At 39.9% G+C, this 22,060-nt stretch overlaps 1 protein-coding gene across 1 annotated transcript; it reads right to left on the reverse strand.

The window, feature by feature from the left end:
* Positions 1-4,301: 4,301 nt before the first annotated feature.
* On the reverse strand, positions 4,302-9,181 carry LOC142140846 (matrix metalloproteinase-18-like). The gene is made up of 10 exons (XM_075198795.1): positions 9,018-9,181; positions 8,324-8,568; positions 8,091-8,239; positions 7,870-7,995; positions 6,886-7,047; positions 6,611-6,746; positions 6,337-6,470; positions 5,593-5,752; positions 5,231-5,334; positions 4,302-4,581 (listed from the first exon to the last, which is right to left on the reverse strand). Exons 1-10 carry the CDS (start codon positions 9,120-9,122, stop codon positions 4,427-4,429), a joined length of 1,476 nt encoding a protein of 491 aa, XP_075054896.1. The 5' UTR covers positions 9,123-9,181; the 3' UTR covers positions 4,302-4,426.
* Positions 9,182-22,060: the final 12,879 nt, after the last annotated feature.

A 22,060-nucleotide genomic window follows, 5' to 3' on the forward strand; every position in this document is an offset into this window, starting at 1 on the left:
GCACTGAACACTTAGGGCCTGATTCATTAAGGATCTTAAATGAAGAGGTATCTTATTTCAGTCTCCTGGACAAAACCATGTTACAATGCTCTAAAAACCCACCTTTTTCTTAAAGCCTTCCAGTCTCCCACTTAACTCCCTACCAGATCTTCTGCCTCTTCCCCTTCACTCCCCTTCCCTTATCCTCCTTCTCTCCCTCCCTCGTGTCTCTCTGTCTGTCTACCCCACCCCTTAGATTGTACGCTCCTTCGAGCAGGGTCATCTCTCCTCCTGTTTTCACCACTTTTAACTCTGCTCTCCAGCTACCTTGCCCTCCTCCTCCCTGTTCCCTCTTGCTCCCTCCTCTCCTCTCTGGGGGTTTCCCTGCCCTCCGTGCCCTCTTGGGCTCCGCCGTATGCGGGACCTTCCCCTCTCCCCTCCCCCGCCCCTCTAGCTGTGCTTTGAGATCTCGGAGTTACTGTGCATTTTGTTTACTGTATCGTGCTGTCTCACCTTGTATTGTACTTTGTTTGTCCCTGTACGGCGCTACAGATACCTAGTGGCGCCCTATAAATAAAAATTAATAATAATAATAATAATAATAATGCAAGAGGTGTAAACTCGTTTTCTGTTTTGCACATAAGTTAAATACTGACTGTTTTTTCATGTAGCACACTAATATCAACTTTAAATTCCAGTGTACAAACAAGCTATCAAGTATTTGTGTGCTACATGAAAAAACAGTCAGTATTTAACTTATGTGCAAAACAGAAAACTAGTTTGCACCCCTTGCATTGTAACATGGTTTTGTCCAGGAGACTGAAATAAGATACCTCTTCATTTAAGATCCTTAATGAATCAGGTCCTTAGAGAGGAAAAAACAGACACGGCAAACCAGCGACGTTTATAACTGGGGTGTGTGGCGCTAATTATGATTACAATTTCTTAGTATTTTTTTATGTTGCTACTATAGTTTAATTAAAACAATAAACTACAAAACAGCTACAACATTAAGCTGTTAGTGGAAATCAATTGTAGTTAACATCAACCTCTAACTACACGTAATAACTTATGCCCAATCCAAAGCGTAGGAATGGAGATTTTCATGGGGGAAATAAGGGACTGCTATTGGGCTTGGAGCCCCATTTTCTCGCATTTGGTATCTCAATTTACAACAGTTGTAACAGTGACTGTAGATATGCAAAGACTCCCAATCCTATGTTCATTTTTGTCAGTGTTTCATTGCTTATTTTGCTATAAATATGTATTTATACATTATTAAATACATATTATTATTAATGTTAACTACCAATTAGTACAACAGCTGTTAGAAAGATAGATAAATTCAATTGTTCATCTTAAAAATTTACATATTTCATAGTCATTAACCTAGTTTTTATTCAGATTCCATTAACAGCCTAATCTCATTTGATTGGGAGGTTTTTTTAAATCTATAGTCACTGCCTCACTGGCTATGGTATGTGCTATCCCCGTGCCCTCACATTTATTGCAGGGACTTGAAATAAAGTACTTAGCAAGGGTGGAGATGACAGATAGCAGCACACCTATTTTATGGGTTAATTGTTTTTCTTCTATAATGCTCATTATGGCTGGAGCACTCTTTCAAAGGGGGCAGATTGGAAATTTAATTGGACCTTGTAAAATATTCTGAAAGTGGCCTTGTGTTATCAGTAGATGGGATCAAATTAACAGGCGGCAGTGCAATACCTGTGCTGCACTGTGGCATCACCAGTGTGGGTGCTGCCTTTCCACCCAAGTGAGGGTGGTCAATATACAAGGGGTATAGCTAAGGCTTTAGACAGTGTTAGGTCTCCCTCTAACCCCTCCCATTCAAACACTCCAGTAACGCTGTACACACCTCTCTTAGATGCACACAACTCCCCTTTAACTTACTAAACAGTGTAGCTCAACTGTCTTTCCAAAAGGAACAAAGTCCTAACTGTGTGGGACTGTCCACCAGAATCATATATTACAGTCTCTCTCCTTTCTGTTCCTGCACCTTTCACTACCTACTGCTGGTGTCTTAAGAATAGATACTACTCAACTCTAGGTCTCCTTCCCTCCAACCAACTCCAATATTAAATTAATAGAATTAGCATTAAATAAATAGGTATATTTTCCTCCCAATCAACCCTGACATCAGATTAATGGATTTCATATTTAACAAATCAATTAATTTGCCCTAGTAAGCCCTCACATTTAAAAAAATAGAGCCCCCAACAACCCCACATTACATTACTAGCCCCCACATTTAATTAATAACCACCACTGCCCTCACATTACATTAATGTTCCCCCACAAACATATACCTGCTCTGCAGACTTACCCATAGTCACTACACTCACCTCATCACTTGGCAGGCCTTCTTCTACTCCGTTACTCCACTGCATGACGCTCTGTCCTTCCTGATCAGAAGGAAAGGTACATCAGAGTTCCCTTTTCCTCTGAGGAGGTTTGGCTGTGTTGGCGATCACACAGAAAGTAGAATAAGAGGCTCCCTGTTGCTGGCTGCTGATACTAAGAGCGGGGGGAGAGGTGGGGAAGAACAGTTGGACTGGTCCATACTGAGCGGAACCAAGACCAAAAAAAGCAGCTGAGATTTGTATCACCTGCTTCTAATGAATGGATAATAATCCATATAATAGATACTTCTCGATCTTAGAAATTTTACCATGGATATATATACTAAAAAATATCCTCCACTGTGAACATAAATCTCATCAATATGAAGTAAGTCCCACAGCAATCCACGGATGCTCCAACTGCTACAGGAGTCTGTGTCTTCTTATACTTGGACCACAACACAAACTGGATGTATCGTAAATAGTAAGTCACGAATATCAAATATTGCATACACCCGTCGGTCTTCCTAGGTGTAATGTTGGCAAGGGAGCAGGCAAGCAATAGATTAGATAAATGCATACGGTGATCTGGTAAATCAGTAGGCAGTCGGCAAAGTGTAAACACTCGGCATACGATAATAATCTGGTATTCCGTAAACCTCCGAACAATTTTATTTATAGGGGCACTCAGTTCAGATTAGCAGATAGAAAATGCAAATAAATATTCTTCCGACAAGGCATCCACCTTTCACGGCATCAGGCACTAAGTCCAGGTTAGCAATTAGAGAAATGCAAATAAATACCGTTCAGACAAGGAATCAGCCTTTCCCTGATCTCATGCAGCCTCCATAGTGCTTTCAGTCCCAGCCCAATCAATGGAATTAATGCTGTAATGTCTCACCTGTCTCGATGGTATGAACGTTAACTTCTATTAATTTCACAGCTGATAATAATGTCTTAAAACATTGGCCTCATTATAAATACAATATTAGCTTTTATGGGGAAAAATATACAAATATTTATATGTTTTCATTAACACTGATACTAACAAACTATCACATAAATCCCAATATATGCAAGTTTATTGCATTAACTGTCTCTGCTCTTGAGTTATAACCAGGAAACATGTTACCATGATTTGTAATATTCAGAATATTGATGCTCTACTCTTGACATGAATTAGGACTACTAACTACTTATCGATTAAATTGGGGCTCGTGAGCCACTAACAAGTTTTCTATGAACAAAGAACCAGTTCACATAAACCAGGAATTTAACACACTAAAATAATTAAGCATATTATTCATCTTGCATGTATGTTGGGGACTCCTGCAATATATTTGTGTGTTTTACAGGACAACAAGCATTATTTGTCTCGCTCTGTGAATATATTTCTTATGCGGTGGAAGCAAATGTTGGCCTAATATATCCACATATGTTATTTTGCTAATATAAAATATTGGTAACTAGACATTAACATATGGTTTTATCTTAGTCTGATTAATTTAATTATTCTTGTGGTGTATACCATAATGCTATGAACTGTTACTGTTTCAGAAGTAGCACTTAACCATTCTGGGAGTATCCCTCCTGTGTGTTTAACATTTATAGATAAATTAGCATTATTATTATTATTATTATTATTATTATTATTATTAACACATAAATATTTGTATATTTTATACAGTTGTGTGATTATAATAGGAGTATATATGTATGTACTGTATGTTTTCACGGAACCCTAATATCCACTCCCTGGGACAATCCCCTGTCCCTCCACAACTATCCCCCTGCCCTAGGATCATTTCTCTGGCACTATCCTCTATCCCCTGTTTAAATAAAAAGCAAATTATATGGAGTTTTCCAGTTATTTATGGTACTACTTAATTCATTCACATGCAGAAAACCACTTATTTTTTTAAAGTGAAAAAAAACAAACCAACAAAAAACAACAATATAGAAATATTAAAATAATACAAAGTTTTATTTTTCTGTACCACATAATATATAAAACAGCATATTATAGATAAAAATTTAATTTAAATAACAAAAACACAATAAAAACAACTTGTAGGTATAATAATTTAGTTTCTGAATTTTTTTCTCAGAGAATTGATCTTGTTAACTTTACTTTCACGTCCACACTTCAACCAGCTGTTGTTCTTTAATAAACGTGTGACTCTCCTTTTAGCGGTGCTGAATTCATACTGACGTTGTCCGTCGAAGAAATACAGAAACCCTAAGGATAGTAAGAAAAATCGTACAGTTAAACAAATGATTTCTTTCAGTCAGTCAACACCTTCTCAATGAATCCTGCCGCTCAGGAATCCGTTCTGGTATCTGAACAGGAGATCCAGCTCTCAACGCAGTCCTTATCACTGAAGAACTGAAGTCCATGCAAAACTCTTCAACAGAGTTCTATTGAATCGTTATGGACAGCTTGCAGGGCATTTCTTGTCAAAACTACATAAAACAGGCGAGCTGGCTGTCCTATATAGATGTTCCCTAACCATCATAACCTTCTGACCAACTTTTAGATAACTCTTTTAAGACAAACCAACAATACATGTCTTGCGAATCTCTTAACATGAATTTAATCAGCCTTTCAGTTGGATGCAAACAACATTGGGTTGTCAGCAACCCAGGGATTCAATTATCCCTTCTCCGGCTAGGGAAAGAATCATTCCTGAGTATTGGGCATGGTCTATGTTTGCTTCTACTTTACGGAGGGAAAGGATGTAATCTTGGAATGTTAAGGATCAGTGGAGATCTTCCCTAATCTTCTTTAATTCGTGTATTCCTGTTACTTAAAAAATTGTAATGAAAATGTAAAACCTCTTTCAGTAACTGTAACAATGTACAACAAAGAAATTATATAATTTACTTACCATCCTTTTGGAAAACAGAAAGAATTTTGGTTCCAATACCAGGAAAGCTGTCTATTATTTTCTTAGGTGACCCAGCGTCCATGCTCTGTCTTTTCTCATCATAACTGCAGAGATATATTGCAACATTTAGTTAGTTATAAGAACAACTTACAGTTAAATATGTCATCTGAAGGGTAACAAATACTTGATTTGCCACTTGCAACTTGTAGCCTAGATAATTTCAAAACAGTATAAAAGGATCTCAGAGTTTGTAAATTTATGAAGTCAAGCAGGCATTGTTTCTATATTTATTCATGTTCATTGAAACGGTATTATGCATAATTTACTAATTTTCTGGATTTATGTTGTGATACTTAACGTACCTCCAATATTTGTCACCCACGAAGAAATATGTTTTCCCTGATGATTCGTCATGGACGGCAGCATCAATTTTCCTGACAGTCCGTGCAAAACCCAACTGGTAAATGTTCTTGGGAGAATCCTTTGTGACCTCATAACCACTTATTTCCCAGTATTTAGCACCTAAGGAAACATATATAAATTGCATTATATTTTACATGTCATATGTAAATTCTTATATTTTAGCTGCTAAGGATGCATAAAAATGTATTTAATTTTGTAACCCTTTCTTCTAGCTACATTATCTCTGTATGTTACGATATTCACATTTGCCCTAGTGTTATAACTATTGAAAAACACATTTCTATTCTATTTAAATAAATTACATATTTATTTCCTTATTGTACTGTAGTATAAAAGCTAACAAACAGAGATGTATTCAAATTATAGTTGCTTTTATACAACTTTCATTGGTTCCAATGAGCAGCCTCAAATGAATGGACATAGCAGCATATGAATTAAGTAAATCTGTATTCAGAAAAGCTGAATCTTTTCATTCATGAATAGAATTGAATTGAATTAAAAAATTGTTCTACCAGTAACAGACTTTGCAGTAAATGATTGGAGCTAATGAATAAGTGGGAGGGGCTACAATAGCTGAAGTGAAGCACTTATAGACACATGCTTAGAATTCCTGATTAAAAAAATGGCTCTGCAGAGTAATAAAAGTGAATAGGTGTGAAAAACCTAAAAAATGTAATAAATACCTTTGAAGATAAGAACTTGGTCCTTTTCTAAGTACTCATAAGCAGCCTGAATATGATTTGGAAGTGAGGGCCAGAAAGAGCTGATTAAATGATGTTCAACTACTGAATCCTGGGATATTTGGCGCCAAAAAGTTCTGTTGAACAAACACATGAACTGATGGTTTACATTTTATGATGTAATGATAACATTTCAACAGCTCACATACATTTTCAGGAGCCTAGTCACATTTGAAAAGATAAAAATTAATTTGGAAATTGAGAAACTGAAGCTTACTTGTTTCTGAAGAATAAGATTTCTCCACGCAGAGTCGTTACAGCATCAAAAATGATGTTTGGCTGACATGTAGATGGGCTGTCTGGTTGGTTTGGACGTTCGGGTACAGTTGGCTGGTCGGGGATTTCTCTTGCTCCTGTTATAAATCAATAATATAATATGATAAAATGATTTCCTCTATTAAACTTTTAGCCATTTCAGATTACCCAATATGTTCAATACTGAGCCATCTGTTAAATCTTCTCATACATAGGTGGGATATTATCCTTCCTTACCATAGAGTGATTGAATTCCATTGACGTCATCTTCTGGAAGGTGGAATTCACTGGGCTCGGTAAAATGATAGGTTGGGTACATCAGAGCACTGGGGTCGTTGGAGTGTAAGAGACCAAGGGAATGGCCAAATTCATGAGCAGCCACAAGGAACAAGTTATACCCTTTAAATAAAGAGAGCACTTATATAACTGTAGCCTTTTATATTCTGATACAGAAAAATTACATTCAAATTAAAATTTAAACTTTAGTTTTAACTATAATATTTTAGATCTTTAATGGCTGGATGCATTTTGTACCTCATTTATGTGACCTATTTTCTAATTTTAGGGGATCTTTCTTTACTACTTCCACAGAAATTTTTTTTTTACTTCACCCAACTGAATATTATAATGTTTTTATTCATAAGATATGCAACTTTCTTCTATAATATTATAATTGTTATATATTCAAATAACTATATTTTATTATAAGTTAAAATTGTATGGAAAAAACAGTGGTAACCCTTTCTCAATATTGTTGCCAAGTGAGACTTTCGGTAATTAGCTCCAAATCTTGATTAACCATTTCTCTTGAATAAAGGAATGTCAAATATGTTGAATACAAGTTTACTAGATTTAAAGCCTAGTACATAAGTAGAGATTTCATTGTTTAATTCATTTATAATTTAAAAAAAACAACATCATTTTTAGTTTATTTTTTAATTAGGGATGATTTTGAAAAATCACTGTTGACTCCAAAAAGTCTACCCATTGCCATAATAGTAACAGATTCACTGTCAATTGGATGAAATAATACTTACATCCAAATTATATTCATGTCTTAGCATTAGGGAGACCTGATTGCCATACATAAGACTATCCCTGTTCTATGAAACACATATGTATTTTAAAACAGTGACTATTTCTGTAAATTGTGCTTTTAAAGTGACATGATATAATGGTCAATTAATATTAAATCAATAGACAAAAAAGACAGTAACTCACCATTAGATCCAAATGTCCATGTTTCATCCTCATCAAAATGCGCATCTCCACCAATTCCATTGCCAGGGGGATAAGCATGTGCCAATGTTCCGTGTTGACCATCAAATGGATAAAAGTCATTATGAACTGTGGAGAGAAAAGTAATAGTGTCTTGCTATAATCTTAATGGCTTTAGGTTCTAGTTTAACTTATGGAATAGGGAGCATTTCATGTGAACATACCTTGTGCTGCAAATGAAACTTCAATATCAGAGGCACCATCATAGACCCGGGTGAAAGTCAGGGGAACCACATCACTCCAAACTAGGAACGCTCTCTGAATAGCTAAATCCACCTCTGATCTGGGCATGTCTGGTGTATAATTTATAATCCTAATAATAAAAAAATTAAATTATTTCATATTCTATTAACCTATTGTGTGTTCACCCAAAAATAAATACATTTTTTAGTGTTACCTGTATGTCAGATCGCTCTTCTTCCAAACAGGTTTTCCAGGGAAAGTGCTGAATTCACCAACGTCCACAAACCCGCACCTTGGCTCGTGCATCATATCCATGGTGTCAGAGTCCAGTTTTCCTGTCACCACTAAACCAAAAAACTTTTGCATTTCGCTGATTTTTTCAGAAAATTGACTAGTGGTCTTCTTTCTTGACTGGCGTCCTCCATTCTTCTGAAGGCTGTAGTATTTTTGCAAATATTCCTACAAAAGTGTTCAAGAAGATGAAATTGACATTTAACCCACATTTAACCCACAATATGTACCTCTGCTCACAATAATCGCTTACAAATGTTATTATATTGTAATTAAATCAAAAGTATTCACTGATATAAATTCTGAAAAATTAAATGTGTAAAAGAAAAAGAACAACAATATTAAAAAAACGGGAAAAAAATTAACATTATTTAGGAAATTTTATTTTTAAATGATATAATGTATCAAATCTCTAGTCTCTATTAAAGCAGTAACTCTAGTGCCAAAAAATTTAAATAATTAGTAAGACAAATTTTATAATATAATACATAATGCAACTTATTTTCAAACAATGAGTACGTAAAATAAATATATAATATGTGTCTGTATGACATAAAAAGACAATACAATTTTATAGTATCTTGCTAATTACAGCTTAGATTTTTTTATATACTCACTTCAGCAAATTTGGCATCACTCTCCTCACTGTCTGGGGAAGATTGTGCTGGGAGAGCTGACAAATATGCTACAGAAAGTAGCATCACTAGGAATAAAGGTTTCATTGCTGGTTCTGTTCAGTGCTATAATACTTCTTATGGTTTTCTCCCTTTTCTCTGACTTGTGTGAGCCGAGCATGCCTATTTATACAGTACACGGATGCCTCAACCAATCTACAGAAAGTGACTCACAGTTTACAACATCCTTCATTCACAGCATAAATGCTGCCTGTTTTCGTTGCCAACAAGTTATGACAAAGTGCCTACAAAGTAAAGCCCACACTTGTGCAACACTTCTGCATGATTAATGATTCGGAAGAGGTTTTAGAATGAAGAAGAGAAGATGTTATGCCACAAAACAAGTCATAAACAATAATTTTTTCTAAAGTACAATCTTTTTTGAAAATATTTAGTGTAATATAGTATAGAAAGTATTTAAAAAACTATGCAAGATAATATCTTTCAAAATCAAAAAATCTAGCGTTAGGTTTTCAGCTATAATTAAGATATAAAAAAGTATTACAGTCTAATCGAAAACCTTATCTAATAATAATAATAATAATAATAATAATAATAATAATAATAGTAATAGAAATAAAAATATTGAAAATAATACATAATAATATATAATAACTACATAAAACTTGAATACTCTCTTGGTGGATATGTAACAGTAAAAATCACACAACATAAGTGTAAATTGTATCCCGTGCTTTGCTTTGCATTCCATGTCACATTTATCTTAAGATATTTGCGACTCGGAATAGTACACAAAAAGCATATAATCATCATTAGTATGGATTAGTAAGGATCTTACACCAGGAGGTATTTCTGAGGCTATATCCACCTGAGCGTATTAGGTAAGGAGTGTTAAAATGCCCTTACAGCACTATATATATATATATATATATATATATATATATATATATATATATATATATATATATATAGCACTACATGCCCAATTTCTCCCCCTTTCTGCCTCTCTATGCTTACAGAAGTAAGAGGCAGAGATTTGTTGTAGTGTGAAAGCAGACTGAGAAGTAAGTTTTTCTACTGCTTATGCACAGCTGTCAAAAAACTATTTTTGCCGACGTACATGTGACTATACATGACCACATTTACGTGTGTTCCTTCAGCCTCCAGTACCACCTCTATGCAGATGACACTCAACTCTACCTCTCATATCCTGATCTCTCAGCCTCCCTCGTCCCCTGGTGTCTGGTTGCCTCTCCGCCATCTACTCCTGGATGTCCTCAAGATTTCTCAAACTCAACATAGCCAAAACCAAGCTCATTGTCTTCCCTCGATCTAGAATCTTCTCCCCCCCAACTTTTCTATCACTGTTGACAATGCCCAATCTCATCAGTTCTCCAACTCTGCTGCCTGGGTATCATTCTCAACTGGTCTCTCTCCTTTGCCCCTCACATTCAATCTCTTGCCCAATCCTGTTGCTTCTAGTTACGCAACTTTGCTTGTAACCGGACATTCCTTTCCCTTGATGCCACCAAATCTCTCATCCACTCACTGATCATCTCTTGTCTGAACTACTACAACCTTCTCCTTACTGACCTTCCCTTGCTCCCATCTCGCTCCTCTTTAATCTATAATCAATGCTGCTGCTAGACTTATCTTCCTTTCTCGCTGCTCCACATCTGTCTTCCCCCTGTACAGAGCCTTACACTGGCTCACCTTCCCCAACAGAATTCTCTTCAAACTCCTCACCCTCACACACAAAGCCCTTGCCAACTCCACTGCTCCCCACATCTCCAACTTCCTCTCCAGTCACACTCCATCCCATCTTCTGCGACCAGTCAATGACTATCGCCTCTCCTCCCCTTTGATAACCACATCTCACTCACGTATCCAAGATTTCTCTCGTGCTGCCCCCTCCATTGGAACAATCTCCCTCGTTCTATCAGACTATACCCTAATCTGTCCAGCTTCAGACGGTCATTGAAAACCCACCGATTCTTACAAGCCTATCAGTCATACGCATAACTATCCCTCCTTCTCGTTCCTCTCACCCTGTTCCCCTTTCGCTGTTTACCCCCTTGTGTCATTTGTATGTCTGCCCTGTCCTTTAGGTTGTAACCTCCTCTGACCAGGGCCGTCTTACCATCTGTAAGAGGAGGCTGGCAAATATAAGCCCGGAGGGCAAGATTTGACTCAGCAGCCTATTTTAAAGGGAAAAAAATGGAGGTGGCCCAGTGACCCAGCCTAAGGTAGCCCACTATGGAACCGGCCCGGGGGGCAGATGTCCCCTTGGGCTCTCTACCCACTGACTCACTTCTGCATATCCAGTTTGGGCTGAATATACCTCGCTCCCCTCTCCCCCTCCTGACTTTTTTCATTAGCTGTGTTTAGGATTACTGGAGCTATAGTGTTTATAGTTTATTGTATTGTACTTTTATACCATGTACTGTCTTACTGTCTGTACCCTTTACGGCGTTGTGGACATCTTGTGGTGCCTTATAAAAAAAACTACTACTAATAATAATGTGTGAAAATAAAATAAAAGTGGATAGGTGTGAACGAATCCTTAATTTTTGGCAGCAGGATGTATTCATCCTTGACTTCAACTTGTATTTTACTGATATACTTTCATATTTGTAAATGGTGCAAAGGAATGCTTAAAGATCAGGTGGAGAGCCCCTGAATAAAACGCCATCCACAATTGGGAGAGTAGTAATAATATTTAAGATGGTGTCACTCTTGTGAACACTAAATATTTCCACATAAATGTTGCGTTACAAAGACTGAGTAGTAACACATAGCTGTTAACAATTTCTCTATCGCATAAGAGGGCTTCTTGCAACATAATGACAGCTGAAGCACTCGGAAGCCCCACTTGTGCGACCACAAACCTGCACTTAGATTAAACCTCAGTGGGGAAAGAATTCAGAATGCTGTTTCCTGGATGGAATATTGCAACTATGCTATAACACCAACCTCAAACACCAAATAGTTTGCTATTAACCATAAAGTTTGAGCCAAGTATCCCAGGTCAGTGTTGAGTTCCACTACTAGTTTATTTAATTCATAGAATTGAATTTATTAATTTTGAGTATGTACATATAAGCTAATGTGAACTCAGTTGTAAACATATAATCACATTTTATACTTGCTTTTCATTGTGTGGTTTTACATAATTCAACGTTCAATTCATTCAATTTATATGTAAGTCGGAAGCACAGATCACTGCACAATTACCATGCACACCACTAGTTCCCCTATGCATATACACATAGCGATATAATGCTAAGCACACCAAACGGAGTAAGCAATGCACATATAATATACCATTGAAAACCATTCATTTTATTACCAGATCCATTTAGTCGCATTTACATAATACTCAAAACAGGTGTTGAGCAAATTAAAATATTGCAAAATCATTGCAAATTAACTTGGATACTGCATTTTCACATTGAAAAAATGAAATGCGTGACGTGTAGAAGTACTAATGTCGGAGGCTATTTATAATAGTATATATGTATAATGTTGTTAGTTCTGATCTTTTAGAGAGTAAATTATTTTTAACACTCCTTTGCCTATATATGTTATAAAACTTGCTTGTACTATATATGTTATGAAACTTATTTCAAGTGCTTTACTAAACAATAACACGGAATCTAAAAAATAATGACTTCTATCTCAGCTGTGTATAAGTGTGGAGTGAGTTTAAGACATGAAAGAGCAGACATTATAGATTACTTTATATGGGGAAAGTCCTGCAATTGAAGTCAATGATGCAATTGCTGCCAGTGGAGCAAAGATTTTGTGAAAGATATAACACATCCCTTTCCTCCTTAGCTTACTCATTCTTTACACCAGCGCTGGTATAGATTATGTTGTTCATGAGCCTTCTAAGTAACTATTGGTCATCAGATCATATTATTTATGAAATCAGCAAGAAGTGTTGTCACAGCCCAAACATTCGGCTACTGTACAGCTACTAGTGAGAAGACACCGTCCAATCACAGACTAATCTGCTACTTAAGCTTGGTACACACTACAGAATTTTCCACCAACTTTTTATGCCGATTGATTTTACATGCGATCGATGTTCCGATCGCTCGGTCCATGGACTGCATACACACTAGCCTTGTTTAGGACGATAAAGGGATGAGCGGACGTCCCTTTAGCGACTTTTTACAGCCATGTTGTCGTGAGCAATGACTGTAATTGCGTACTCACTGTTGTGGATCGGTCGGAAGTTTATACACACTACACAACAGAAACGAGATCGGAACGAAAATATTAAACGGTACGACCGTTGTCGTATGTCGTATGTCGGCTGAGTGAGCCGATTATTGGACGAAAACCGTGTAGTATATACCCAGCTTTAGACTATAAGGTTCCTTAGTGTGCTCCTCGTGTATTAAGAGTTTAATGTTTCCCTTCTGGACCATAGTGTGGAATATTTTTATTATCAATAAAGTGATAAGAGCAGTTTCAGGAAGCATTTATTTAATTGTCTAGTTACTTTTCATGTGATTGTACTTTATTTATGCATGGGGACCGCATGCTTTATTGTTAACCAAAAGAAACTGTATCGCGATACAGCTGATAATTGGTTTTGTAGGGGGAATTACATGGTGCATTGCTTTTTAACAATGCATAATGCGATAGTCACCATCATCATCACCACCACATAAACACATCACCAAACACATAAACACATCACCAAACACATAAAAACATAAACTTGCTCTAGGTCTACGAACATGGAAAAGTTGGTCCATTTAGCTGTCTATAAAGCTAATTTTAATTCTAACAAGAATGCATTTCTAAGGGACGCGCTCGATTTGCACCTGAATGTCCCTGATTGATCTGGTTCTCCAACTGCAAGGGGTTGAATGTTTAGTACTTGCAGTGTGTGAAAACATTAATAAGGACCATTGTATGAAAGTTTTGCAAGCTTTCTGTATGGTACTTTTTTTTCCAAGAAACGTTATTTTGTACTGAATGGTATGCAATTGAAAAGGACCGTATAATAAGCGCATTTTATGACAGAATGTGCTGGATAAGGGCTGACTAGTTACTTCTATCTATCCCTCTTATCACCATCAGATTAGTGTCAGGCTGGAAACCAGTGAGTCATTCTGTTATGGGATCCTCACCTTTGTTTCTCTTTTCAACCTGATAAGTATTGTAAGTAAAGTTGGTGTCATCTTGGAGAAGTCCATCCCTCTTCATTTCCTGCCTATTTCGCTGGACTTAACACTTTGTTATATGAAGCTTGTTGTGGCAGTAGCAAAGAATGTGTCCGGGTTTAAAATCTTTGAGCTGTATTCCCAGAAGTTTGTGGCCAAATCCTGTTTGCATATATACAGCAGATCTACTGACTTGGCACTCAGGCTCAGAGGTCAGATCTGCCCGTGTATCGGCAGCCTTAGTTACCCTAGTTCACTATTATGTTCCACCAAAAATCTCTCCGTCAGTGAAAGAAATCGCTGCATCTAGAAATGAAGGGGGGAGGGGTAAAACTTTTAAAGTTTTTTTTTTTTAAAAAACATAAATGATTTAAAATTCATGGGTTTTGTATTCGTGTTTATAGCACAGTAGGAGGATGATTTTACTGACCTCTATTTTGTTTTCTTGCTGACAAGTCAGTAAATACCCTGGGGGAGATCTAGTAAAGTGCGGCTCTGCCAAGCTGCAAGTTTTCCTGTGCTTTGATGTGTGGTTTGTAAACCTGGTAATTTACTAAGGTCAAACCACACATGAAAGCACACAAAGCTGAAAACACTCAATCTGAAACCACAATCCTAATTTTTACAAATGGGAAGCATACAGGTCAGTCATTATATTAATATATCATAACGCCGCTTATTGGTAAAGAGAACCGCGGTTCTGACTGGTGGGATAGCTAAATTCGCCTGCTGGTTGAGCTATCAGGCCTGTCATAACTGAAAAAGAGGAAACAATTAAAAAAGTAAAAACAAATGTCCCTAAGTCCCATTTGTGGACCCCATAGTAACATTTTGTAAGGTCCCAGAAAGTTTCTAGGGAGGGACACCCTCTCCTCACTTACCGTGCCAGGCTGCAATCAACTGTACGCTGCTCTGCACTACATGCTTAGAAAAGTAGGGACTATTGGAGCTCATTAAGCTTCCTGATGACCGCGGACATGGCGCTATTCTCCTTCCTCTAAGATAGCAAAAGGGAACAAGGCTCAGAGCACAGGTGGCAGTTACATGGGGACTAGCGACTGTTCCCCAAAAGTTACTCCTATGTCTTCACCTGCAGCAACCCAATCAAATCTAGCGATGTTTATTAGTACTTTGTTATGAAGCTTAAGGTGTTTGCTAATGGGGAGGTATATTATTATTTTTATTAATATTTATTTATAAGGCGCCACAAGGCATCCGCAGCGCCGTACAGAGACAAACAAAATTTCAATACAATGGGAGACAGCACAGTACAGTAAACACAGCAACTCAGTAAGCTCAATGCACAGCTAGAGAGGGCGGGGAAGGGGGAGGGAGGATCCGCAAACGACGGGGCCCAAGAAGGAGGGCACGGAAGACAGGGAGACCCCCAGGGGGGAGGAGGGAGCGAGAGTGGACGTGGGGTGGAGGACTCTCGAGGAGGAGGGCTAAGTAGCTGGAGAGCAGAGTTAGAAGTGGTGGAAACAGGAGGAGAGATGGCCCTGCTCAGAGGAGCGTACAATCTAAGGGGAGGGGTGGACAGACAGAGAGACGCAGGGGAGAGAGGGAGAGTAGGGGGACGGAGGCAGAAGATAAGGTAGGAAGTTAAGTGGGAGACAGAAAGGCTTTAAGAAAAAGGTGGGTTTTTAGGGCCCGTTTGAAACTGGACAGATTAGGGGAAGTTCTGATGGAGGGAGGGAGCTTGTTCCAGTGGAGGGGGGCAGCGCGGGCGAAGTCTTGGATACGCGCGTGGGAGGTTATAAGGGTGGAAGAGAGGCGACGGTCAGAGGCAGAACGGAGAGGGCGGGATGGAGCATGAATAGAGAGGAGGGTGGAGATGTAGGGCGCAGTGGAGTTGGCGAGGGCCTTGTAGGTGAGTGTGAGGAGCTTAAAGAGGATTCTGAAGGGAATGGGAGCCAGTGAAGGGCTAGGTAGAGGGGGGAGACAAAAGAGGAGCGGCGAGAGAGGAAAATAAGCCTAGCTGCAGCGTTAAGGACGGAACGAAGGGGATCGAGATGAGAGTGGGGGAGGCCAGTGAGAAGAAGGTTGCAGTAGTCCAGGCGGGAGATGATCAGAGAGTGGATAAGGCATTTGGTGGCATCTTGGGAGAGGAAGGGCCGGATGTGAGCGATGTTGCGCAGCTGGAAGCGGCAGGATTTAGCAATAGAGAGGATGTGGGGGCCAAAGGAGAGAGAGGAGTCGAGGATGACACCAAGGCAGCGAAGTTGGGGGACAGGGGAGATAGAGGTGTTGTCGACAGTGATGGAGAGGTCAGAAGGGGATGGGGTATGAGAGGGAGGAAAAACTATGAGCTCAGTTTTGGCAAGGTTAAGTTTGAGGAATCGAGAGGACATCCAGGAGGAGATGGCAGAGAGGCAGGCGGACACCCTAGAGAGGAGGGATGGAGAGAGATCAGGAGAGGAGAGGTATAGTTGAGTGTCGTCAGCGTAAAGGTGGTAGCTGAAGCCGAAGGAGCTGATGAGTTCACCCAGGGAGGAGGTGTATAGAGAGAAGAGTAAGGGTCCCAGAACAGAGCCCTGAGGGACCCCGACTGGAAGGGTGGATGGGGGGGAGAGAGACCCAGAGGTGGTGACAGAGAAGGAACGGTGAGTAAGGTAAGAGGAGAACCAGGACAGGACTAGGCCGGAGAGGCCGAAAGACTGGAGGGTGTGAAGGAGGAGGGGGTGGTCAACGGTGTCAAAGGCTGCAGAGAGGTCAAGGAGGATGAGAAGGGAGAAGTGGCCCCTGGCTTTAGCAGAGAGGAGGTCATTGGTGACTTTAGCCAGGGCAGTTTCAGTGGAGTGGAGGGGGCGGAAACCAGACTGGAGAGGATCAAGGAGGGAGTATTCAGAAAGGTAGGAGGTGAGACGGCTGCAGACGAGCCTCTCGAGAATTTTGGAGGCAAAAGGGAGAAGAGATATGGGGCGATAGTTCGAGAGAGAAGTGGGGTCGAGATTAGGTTTCTTAAGAATGGGGGATACGAGAGCATGTTTGAAGGAGGAGGGGAAGATGCCAGTGGAGAGGGAGAGATTAAAGAGGTGAGCGAGGTGGGAGCAGGTGGTGGGGGAAAGGGAGCGAAGAAGGTGGAAGGGGATGGGATCCAGGGGACAGGTAGTGGGGGGGGAGAATGAAATGAGAGAGTGGACTTCCTCGCCAGTGGTGGGATGGAAAGAGTGGAGAGGAAGGTGGTTGGGGGGGGGGACAGAAGAGTGGGAGGGGTAGAAAAGAGAGTGGAGGAAGAGATTTCAAGTCGGATGGCCTCGATTTTAGAGGAGAAGAAGGAGGCGAAATCGGAGGCAGTCAGGGAGGAGGGAGAGGGGGAGGGGAGGGGGCCAAGAGAGCGCTGAAGGTGGCAAAGAGGCGGCGGGGGTTAGAGGACTGGGAAGAGATGAGGGATTTAAAGAAAGATTGTTTAGCGAGTGAGAGGGCAGAGCTGTAGGATGAAAGGATGAATTTAAAGTGGAGGAAGTCAGCCAGGGAGCGGGATTTTCTCCAGTGACGTTCGGCGGAACGGGAGCATTTTTGGAGGAAGCGGGTAAATTTGGAGTGCCAGGGTTGGGGTTTGGAGCAGCGGGGGTGGACGGAGTGGGCAGGGGCGACCGCGTCCAGAGCGGAGGTGAGGGTGTGATTGTAGAGGGAGACCGCCTGGTTGGGGCAGGCCTGGGAGGAAAGGGGAGAAAGAAGGGTATCGAGAGAGGAGGACAGAGAGGCAGGGTCAAGAGCGTCGAGGTTGCGTATGGACAGAGTAGGTTTGGGCAGGGGGAGGGGAGCAGGAGAAGAGGAGAGTGAGAAGGAGAGGAGATGGTGGTCGGATAGAGGAAAGGGAGAGATGGAGAAGTCGGAGAGATTACATAGGTAGGAGAAGACAAGATCAAGGGAGTGACCAAGGCAGTGGGTAGAGGAGGAGGTCCATTGGGTGAGACCAAGGGAGGAAGAGAGGGTGAGCAGTTTGCTGGAAGCAGGGTAGGTGGGGTTGTCGATGGGGATGTTAAAGTCACCGAGAATGATCGAGGGGAGATCGGAGGAGAGGTAGTGAGGAAGCTAGCTAGCAAAGTTGTCAAGGAAGAGGGAGGTGGGGCCAGGGGGGCGGTAGATGACAGTGACGCGGAGATGGATGGGGTAGAAGAGGCGGATGGAGTGAGCTTCAAAAGAGGAGAAGGAGAGGGAGGGTTCAGGGGGAATGACACGAAAAGTACAGGTGGAGGAGAGGAGGAGGCCAACTCCACCGGAGTTACTGAAACCGCCAGGTTTCAGTAACGGCAAGCAGGTTAAAGGAGTTGGATAGAAAGAGGTCGTGGATAGCAGTCAGCTTGTTGCGGACGGATCTGGCATTCCAGAGGGCACAGAAGAAAGGGGGAGGATAGGGGGGAAATGGGGATGAGGTTAGCAAGATGAGCAGCGCGCGGGGGATGGCGGGGAGGAACGGGAGAGGTAGGGCAGGGGGAGAGTATGGGTATGGAGTGAGAGCGGGGAGGCATAGTAGGGAGAGAGAGTAACAGAACAGTGAGATAGTGGGGACAGTGAAAAACAGGTAAGAACAATGGCAGGAAGACAATGAAAAGGTGGAAGATAATAACGAATTAGGGCGTGGAGGGCATGGAACAACAGTACAGTGAGATAATAAGGACAATGAAGACAGGTAAGAATGATAGCAGAACAGTGAGATAATAAGGACAGCGGATAACAGGTAAGAATAAGCAGGGAGACAATAGCAAGATGGAGGACAATAACCAATTAGGGCGTGGAAGGCAAGGAATAATAGAAGGAGAGGTAATAAGGACAATGGAAATAGGCAGGAATAATAACAGGTAAAAGTAGTTACTGGTAAATATAAAATCAGGAAAAACAAGATAAAGGCATATAAATAGTAGAAAAATAACAGGTAAAAAGTAGTTACTTGTAAATGTAGAATCAGGAAAAACAAAATAATGGTATATAAAATAATGTTTTATATGCAGTTGATGCAGTTAAGCCAGGGATTCAGCAGGAGAAGGGTTAATTGATAAGCCGGGTCGGTACACAGTAGATCAGTAGATCAGTTGGTGCAGATAAGCCAGGGATTCAGCAGGAGAAGGGTTAATTGACAAGCCGGGTCGGTACACAGTAGATCAGTTGGTGCAGATAAGCCAGGGATTCAGCAGAAGAAGGGTTAACTGACAAGTCGGGTCGGTACACAGTAGATCAGTTGATGCAGGTAAGCCAGTGATTCAGCAGGAGAAGGGTTAACTGACAAGCCGGGTCGGTACACAGTAGATCAGTTGGTGCAGATAAGCCAGGGATTCAGCAGGAGAAGGGTTAATTGACAAGCCGGGTCGGTACACAGTAGATCAGTTGATACAGATAAGCCAGGGATTCAGCAGGAGAAGGGCCAACTGACAAGCCGGGTCGGTACACAGTAGGTCAGTTGATGCAGATAAGCCAGGGATAGATGGTATGGCCTTGTCTTTGGAGTGATGAAGACACTTTGTACCACCACAATAATGAATATATAGAACAACAAGGTACAGAATAAAGGTCAGTAATAGTCAGGCAGTGAAGTACAATATTATGATTCATAGGGATAGTCACATAGTCCAAAGCCAATGGTCAGGGGAGATAGAAAACAGGAACTATGACAAGAGTGGATCACCAGGCCTGGGGGTATATTTACTAAACTGCGGGTTTGAAAAAGTGGAGATGTTGCCTATAGCAACCAATCAGATTCTTGGTGTCATTTATTTAGTACATTCTACAAAATGACAGCTAGAATGTGATTGGTTGCTATAGGCAACATCTCCACTTTTTCAAACCCGAAGTTTAGCAAATATACTCCCTGGAGTCTTAAATAGGGAGAGTGTCCCCTAGGCACGTTGCACAACCGATTTGCTATATGTCATTACAGCTGAGCTTGAAGATACTTGTCCATAACTTACTGCAATAATCGATGACCAAACAGGCTTGTAGATGCCCGTGTAACACAGAAAATGCATAAATCTTTTACCCTGGAACAGGGTAGTAAGTTGCAGACATAAGGGTTTTTCACATCTTTTTATTAATCTTAAGTCAAAGATGATGTTAGTATCTTTTAGTTGTTTATAACTAGAAATAATCGATGACCAAACAGGCGTATGCATATGCCCAAGTAAAACATAAAATCCATGAATCTTTACCTTGAAACAAATTGTACGTATAAGAGTCTTTCCACTAACTCCCATTAATGTTAGGGAAATAATGAGCTTAGTATTCTTTTATTTCTTTTTTATATTTTTACATTGGTGAGTGCGGCTTGTTCATTTTTTTCTAGGCTATCTGGGATGCCCAGTCTTTGTATCCTCTAGAATACCTACAAACACCATCCACTATAGCTCAGGACAAATGCACCATAAAACTTTGGTTATAATGTTTCAAAAAGTGGGATGTGCAGATAAAATGTGTTCTCTGCTATTTTTGTTTCAATATTTCACATTTAAATATATATATATATTGAGGGTTGTGTGTTCCTGAGCTAAGTAACATACATGACGTGACTGGACAGTTTATACTTAGCAACATATGTTCACCATTCTCTCTGTGGCAGCTTGCCATTATTCGGATGGACGTTCTTCTCTAACACAGCAAACACGGAAAGCCTGACAGCTTGGCAGACTTGCTTTGCAGAGATGCAGCGCGTGGATTGGTTGACTCAAATGCCTGCATCTTAGCTTTTCAACCTGCATTAGATCCGATTAGGACCGGCTTGACGATGTAGGAGGAGATTCAGCTGTCGTTAATAGAATTGAAGTATAATTGTTTATTTTTTAACAGAGCTGGAGAGAAATGTCAGGTTACCAGTGAACAATGTACTGCATATTATTTAAATAATTCGCATCTAAAATATTATATTTTGGTGTGTAAAAGTCTTTTAAGAGGCAATATTTTATTATGTATGTTAGTATACCAATTAGTAGACAAACAAGGAAATGTTATTACTCAGTGCTCCAGTAGGTGGCGCAAGTAAATAACGGAATGTAGTACAAAGATTATAAAAACTCGATTAGAGAAAGAATGTAACTATGTAGTACAGTGTTTATACTATATATAATTTTGCAGCACAGATAAAACTAATATCATTCTGATCAGGAAAGGGAAGGGGTGCAATATCATAGCGGCACTAATGGTAGAGATACACACATATGTTATGCATCAAATACATTTATCTTGTGCACATGTATGGTATCTTACATTCATGCATTTTACAAATTTTTTGTTAATTATTTAATTCAGCAATTTTAACATTACAATGTACTGTATATAAGCATTGTGTGCATAAGACACAGCAATTCCGTAATGGGATAATTATAACAAAATTGTAAAATATAGTTGACAAGTTAGGTTCTGGTATCTTGTTGATATTTATGTCTACGTCCCTGATTCAACGAGGCCCCGTATTCTGAGCGCAACCTGTGTTTAGTATTAAACCTACATATTTAGGTTTAATTCATCAAGGCGCAGATCTCAAGATACATTCGCTGTAGAAGTCGGGGGCAGGTCTGCTGTGCTCTACTACATATGACACTGCAGGATACGTCCAATGTGGATTATAAATTTGCAATACAATGCACAGAAAAAAATTACAAAATATTGAATTAATGTCAGCGGTTAATAATGATGATAAAACAGTTAAAAAAATTCTCCAGAAAATACATTTATTAGAACGTTGTTAATGTCTACTGAGCATAAAATACATTTTTACTGTTCTAGAATGCATACGAGACTGTCATCACTACTGAATATTTTGTGCATGTTAAATCATTGTAATCATTATAATTGTGAATTGGTGATCACCACTGTAATATCCTTTAGGAAGATGTATGATCATAAATAACACCC

This window comes from Mixophyes fleayi, chromosome 2, assembly GCF_038048845.1.
Source record: "Mixophyes fleayi isolate aMixFle1 chromosome 2, aMixFle1.hap1, whole genome shotgun sequence".
Lineage (NCBI taxonomy): Eukaryota > Metazoa > Chordata > Amphibia > Anura > Limnodynastidae > Mixophyes > Mixophyes fleayi.

Coding starts and splice junctions, on each gene's coding strand:
- LOC142140846 (XM_075198795.1), bottom strand. CDS start 9,122: ATGAAACCTTTATTCCTAGTGATGCTACTTTCTGTAGCATATTTGTCA. Junction 7,996..8,090: donor AGTTTCATTTGCAGCACAAG/GTATGTTCACAT, acceptor TTCTCTCCACAG/TTCATAATGACTTTTATCCA. Junction 5,335..5,592: donor GTGGGTGACAAATATTGGAG/GTACGTTAAGTA, acceptor ATATCTCTGCAG/TTATGATGAGAAAAGACAGA.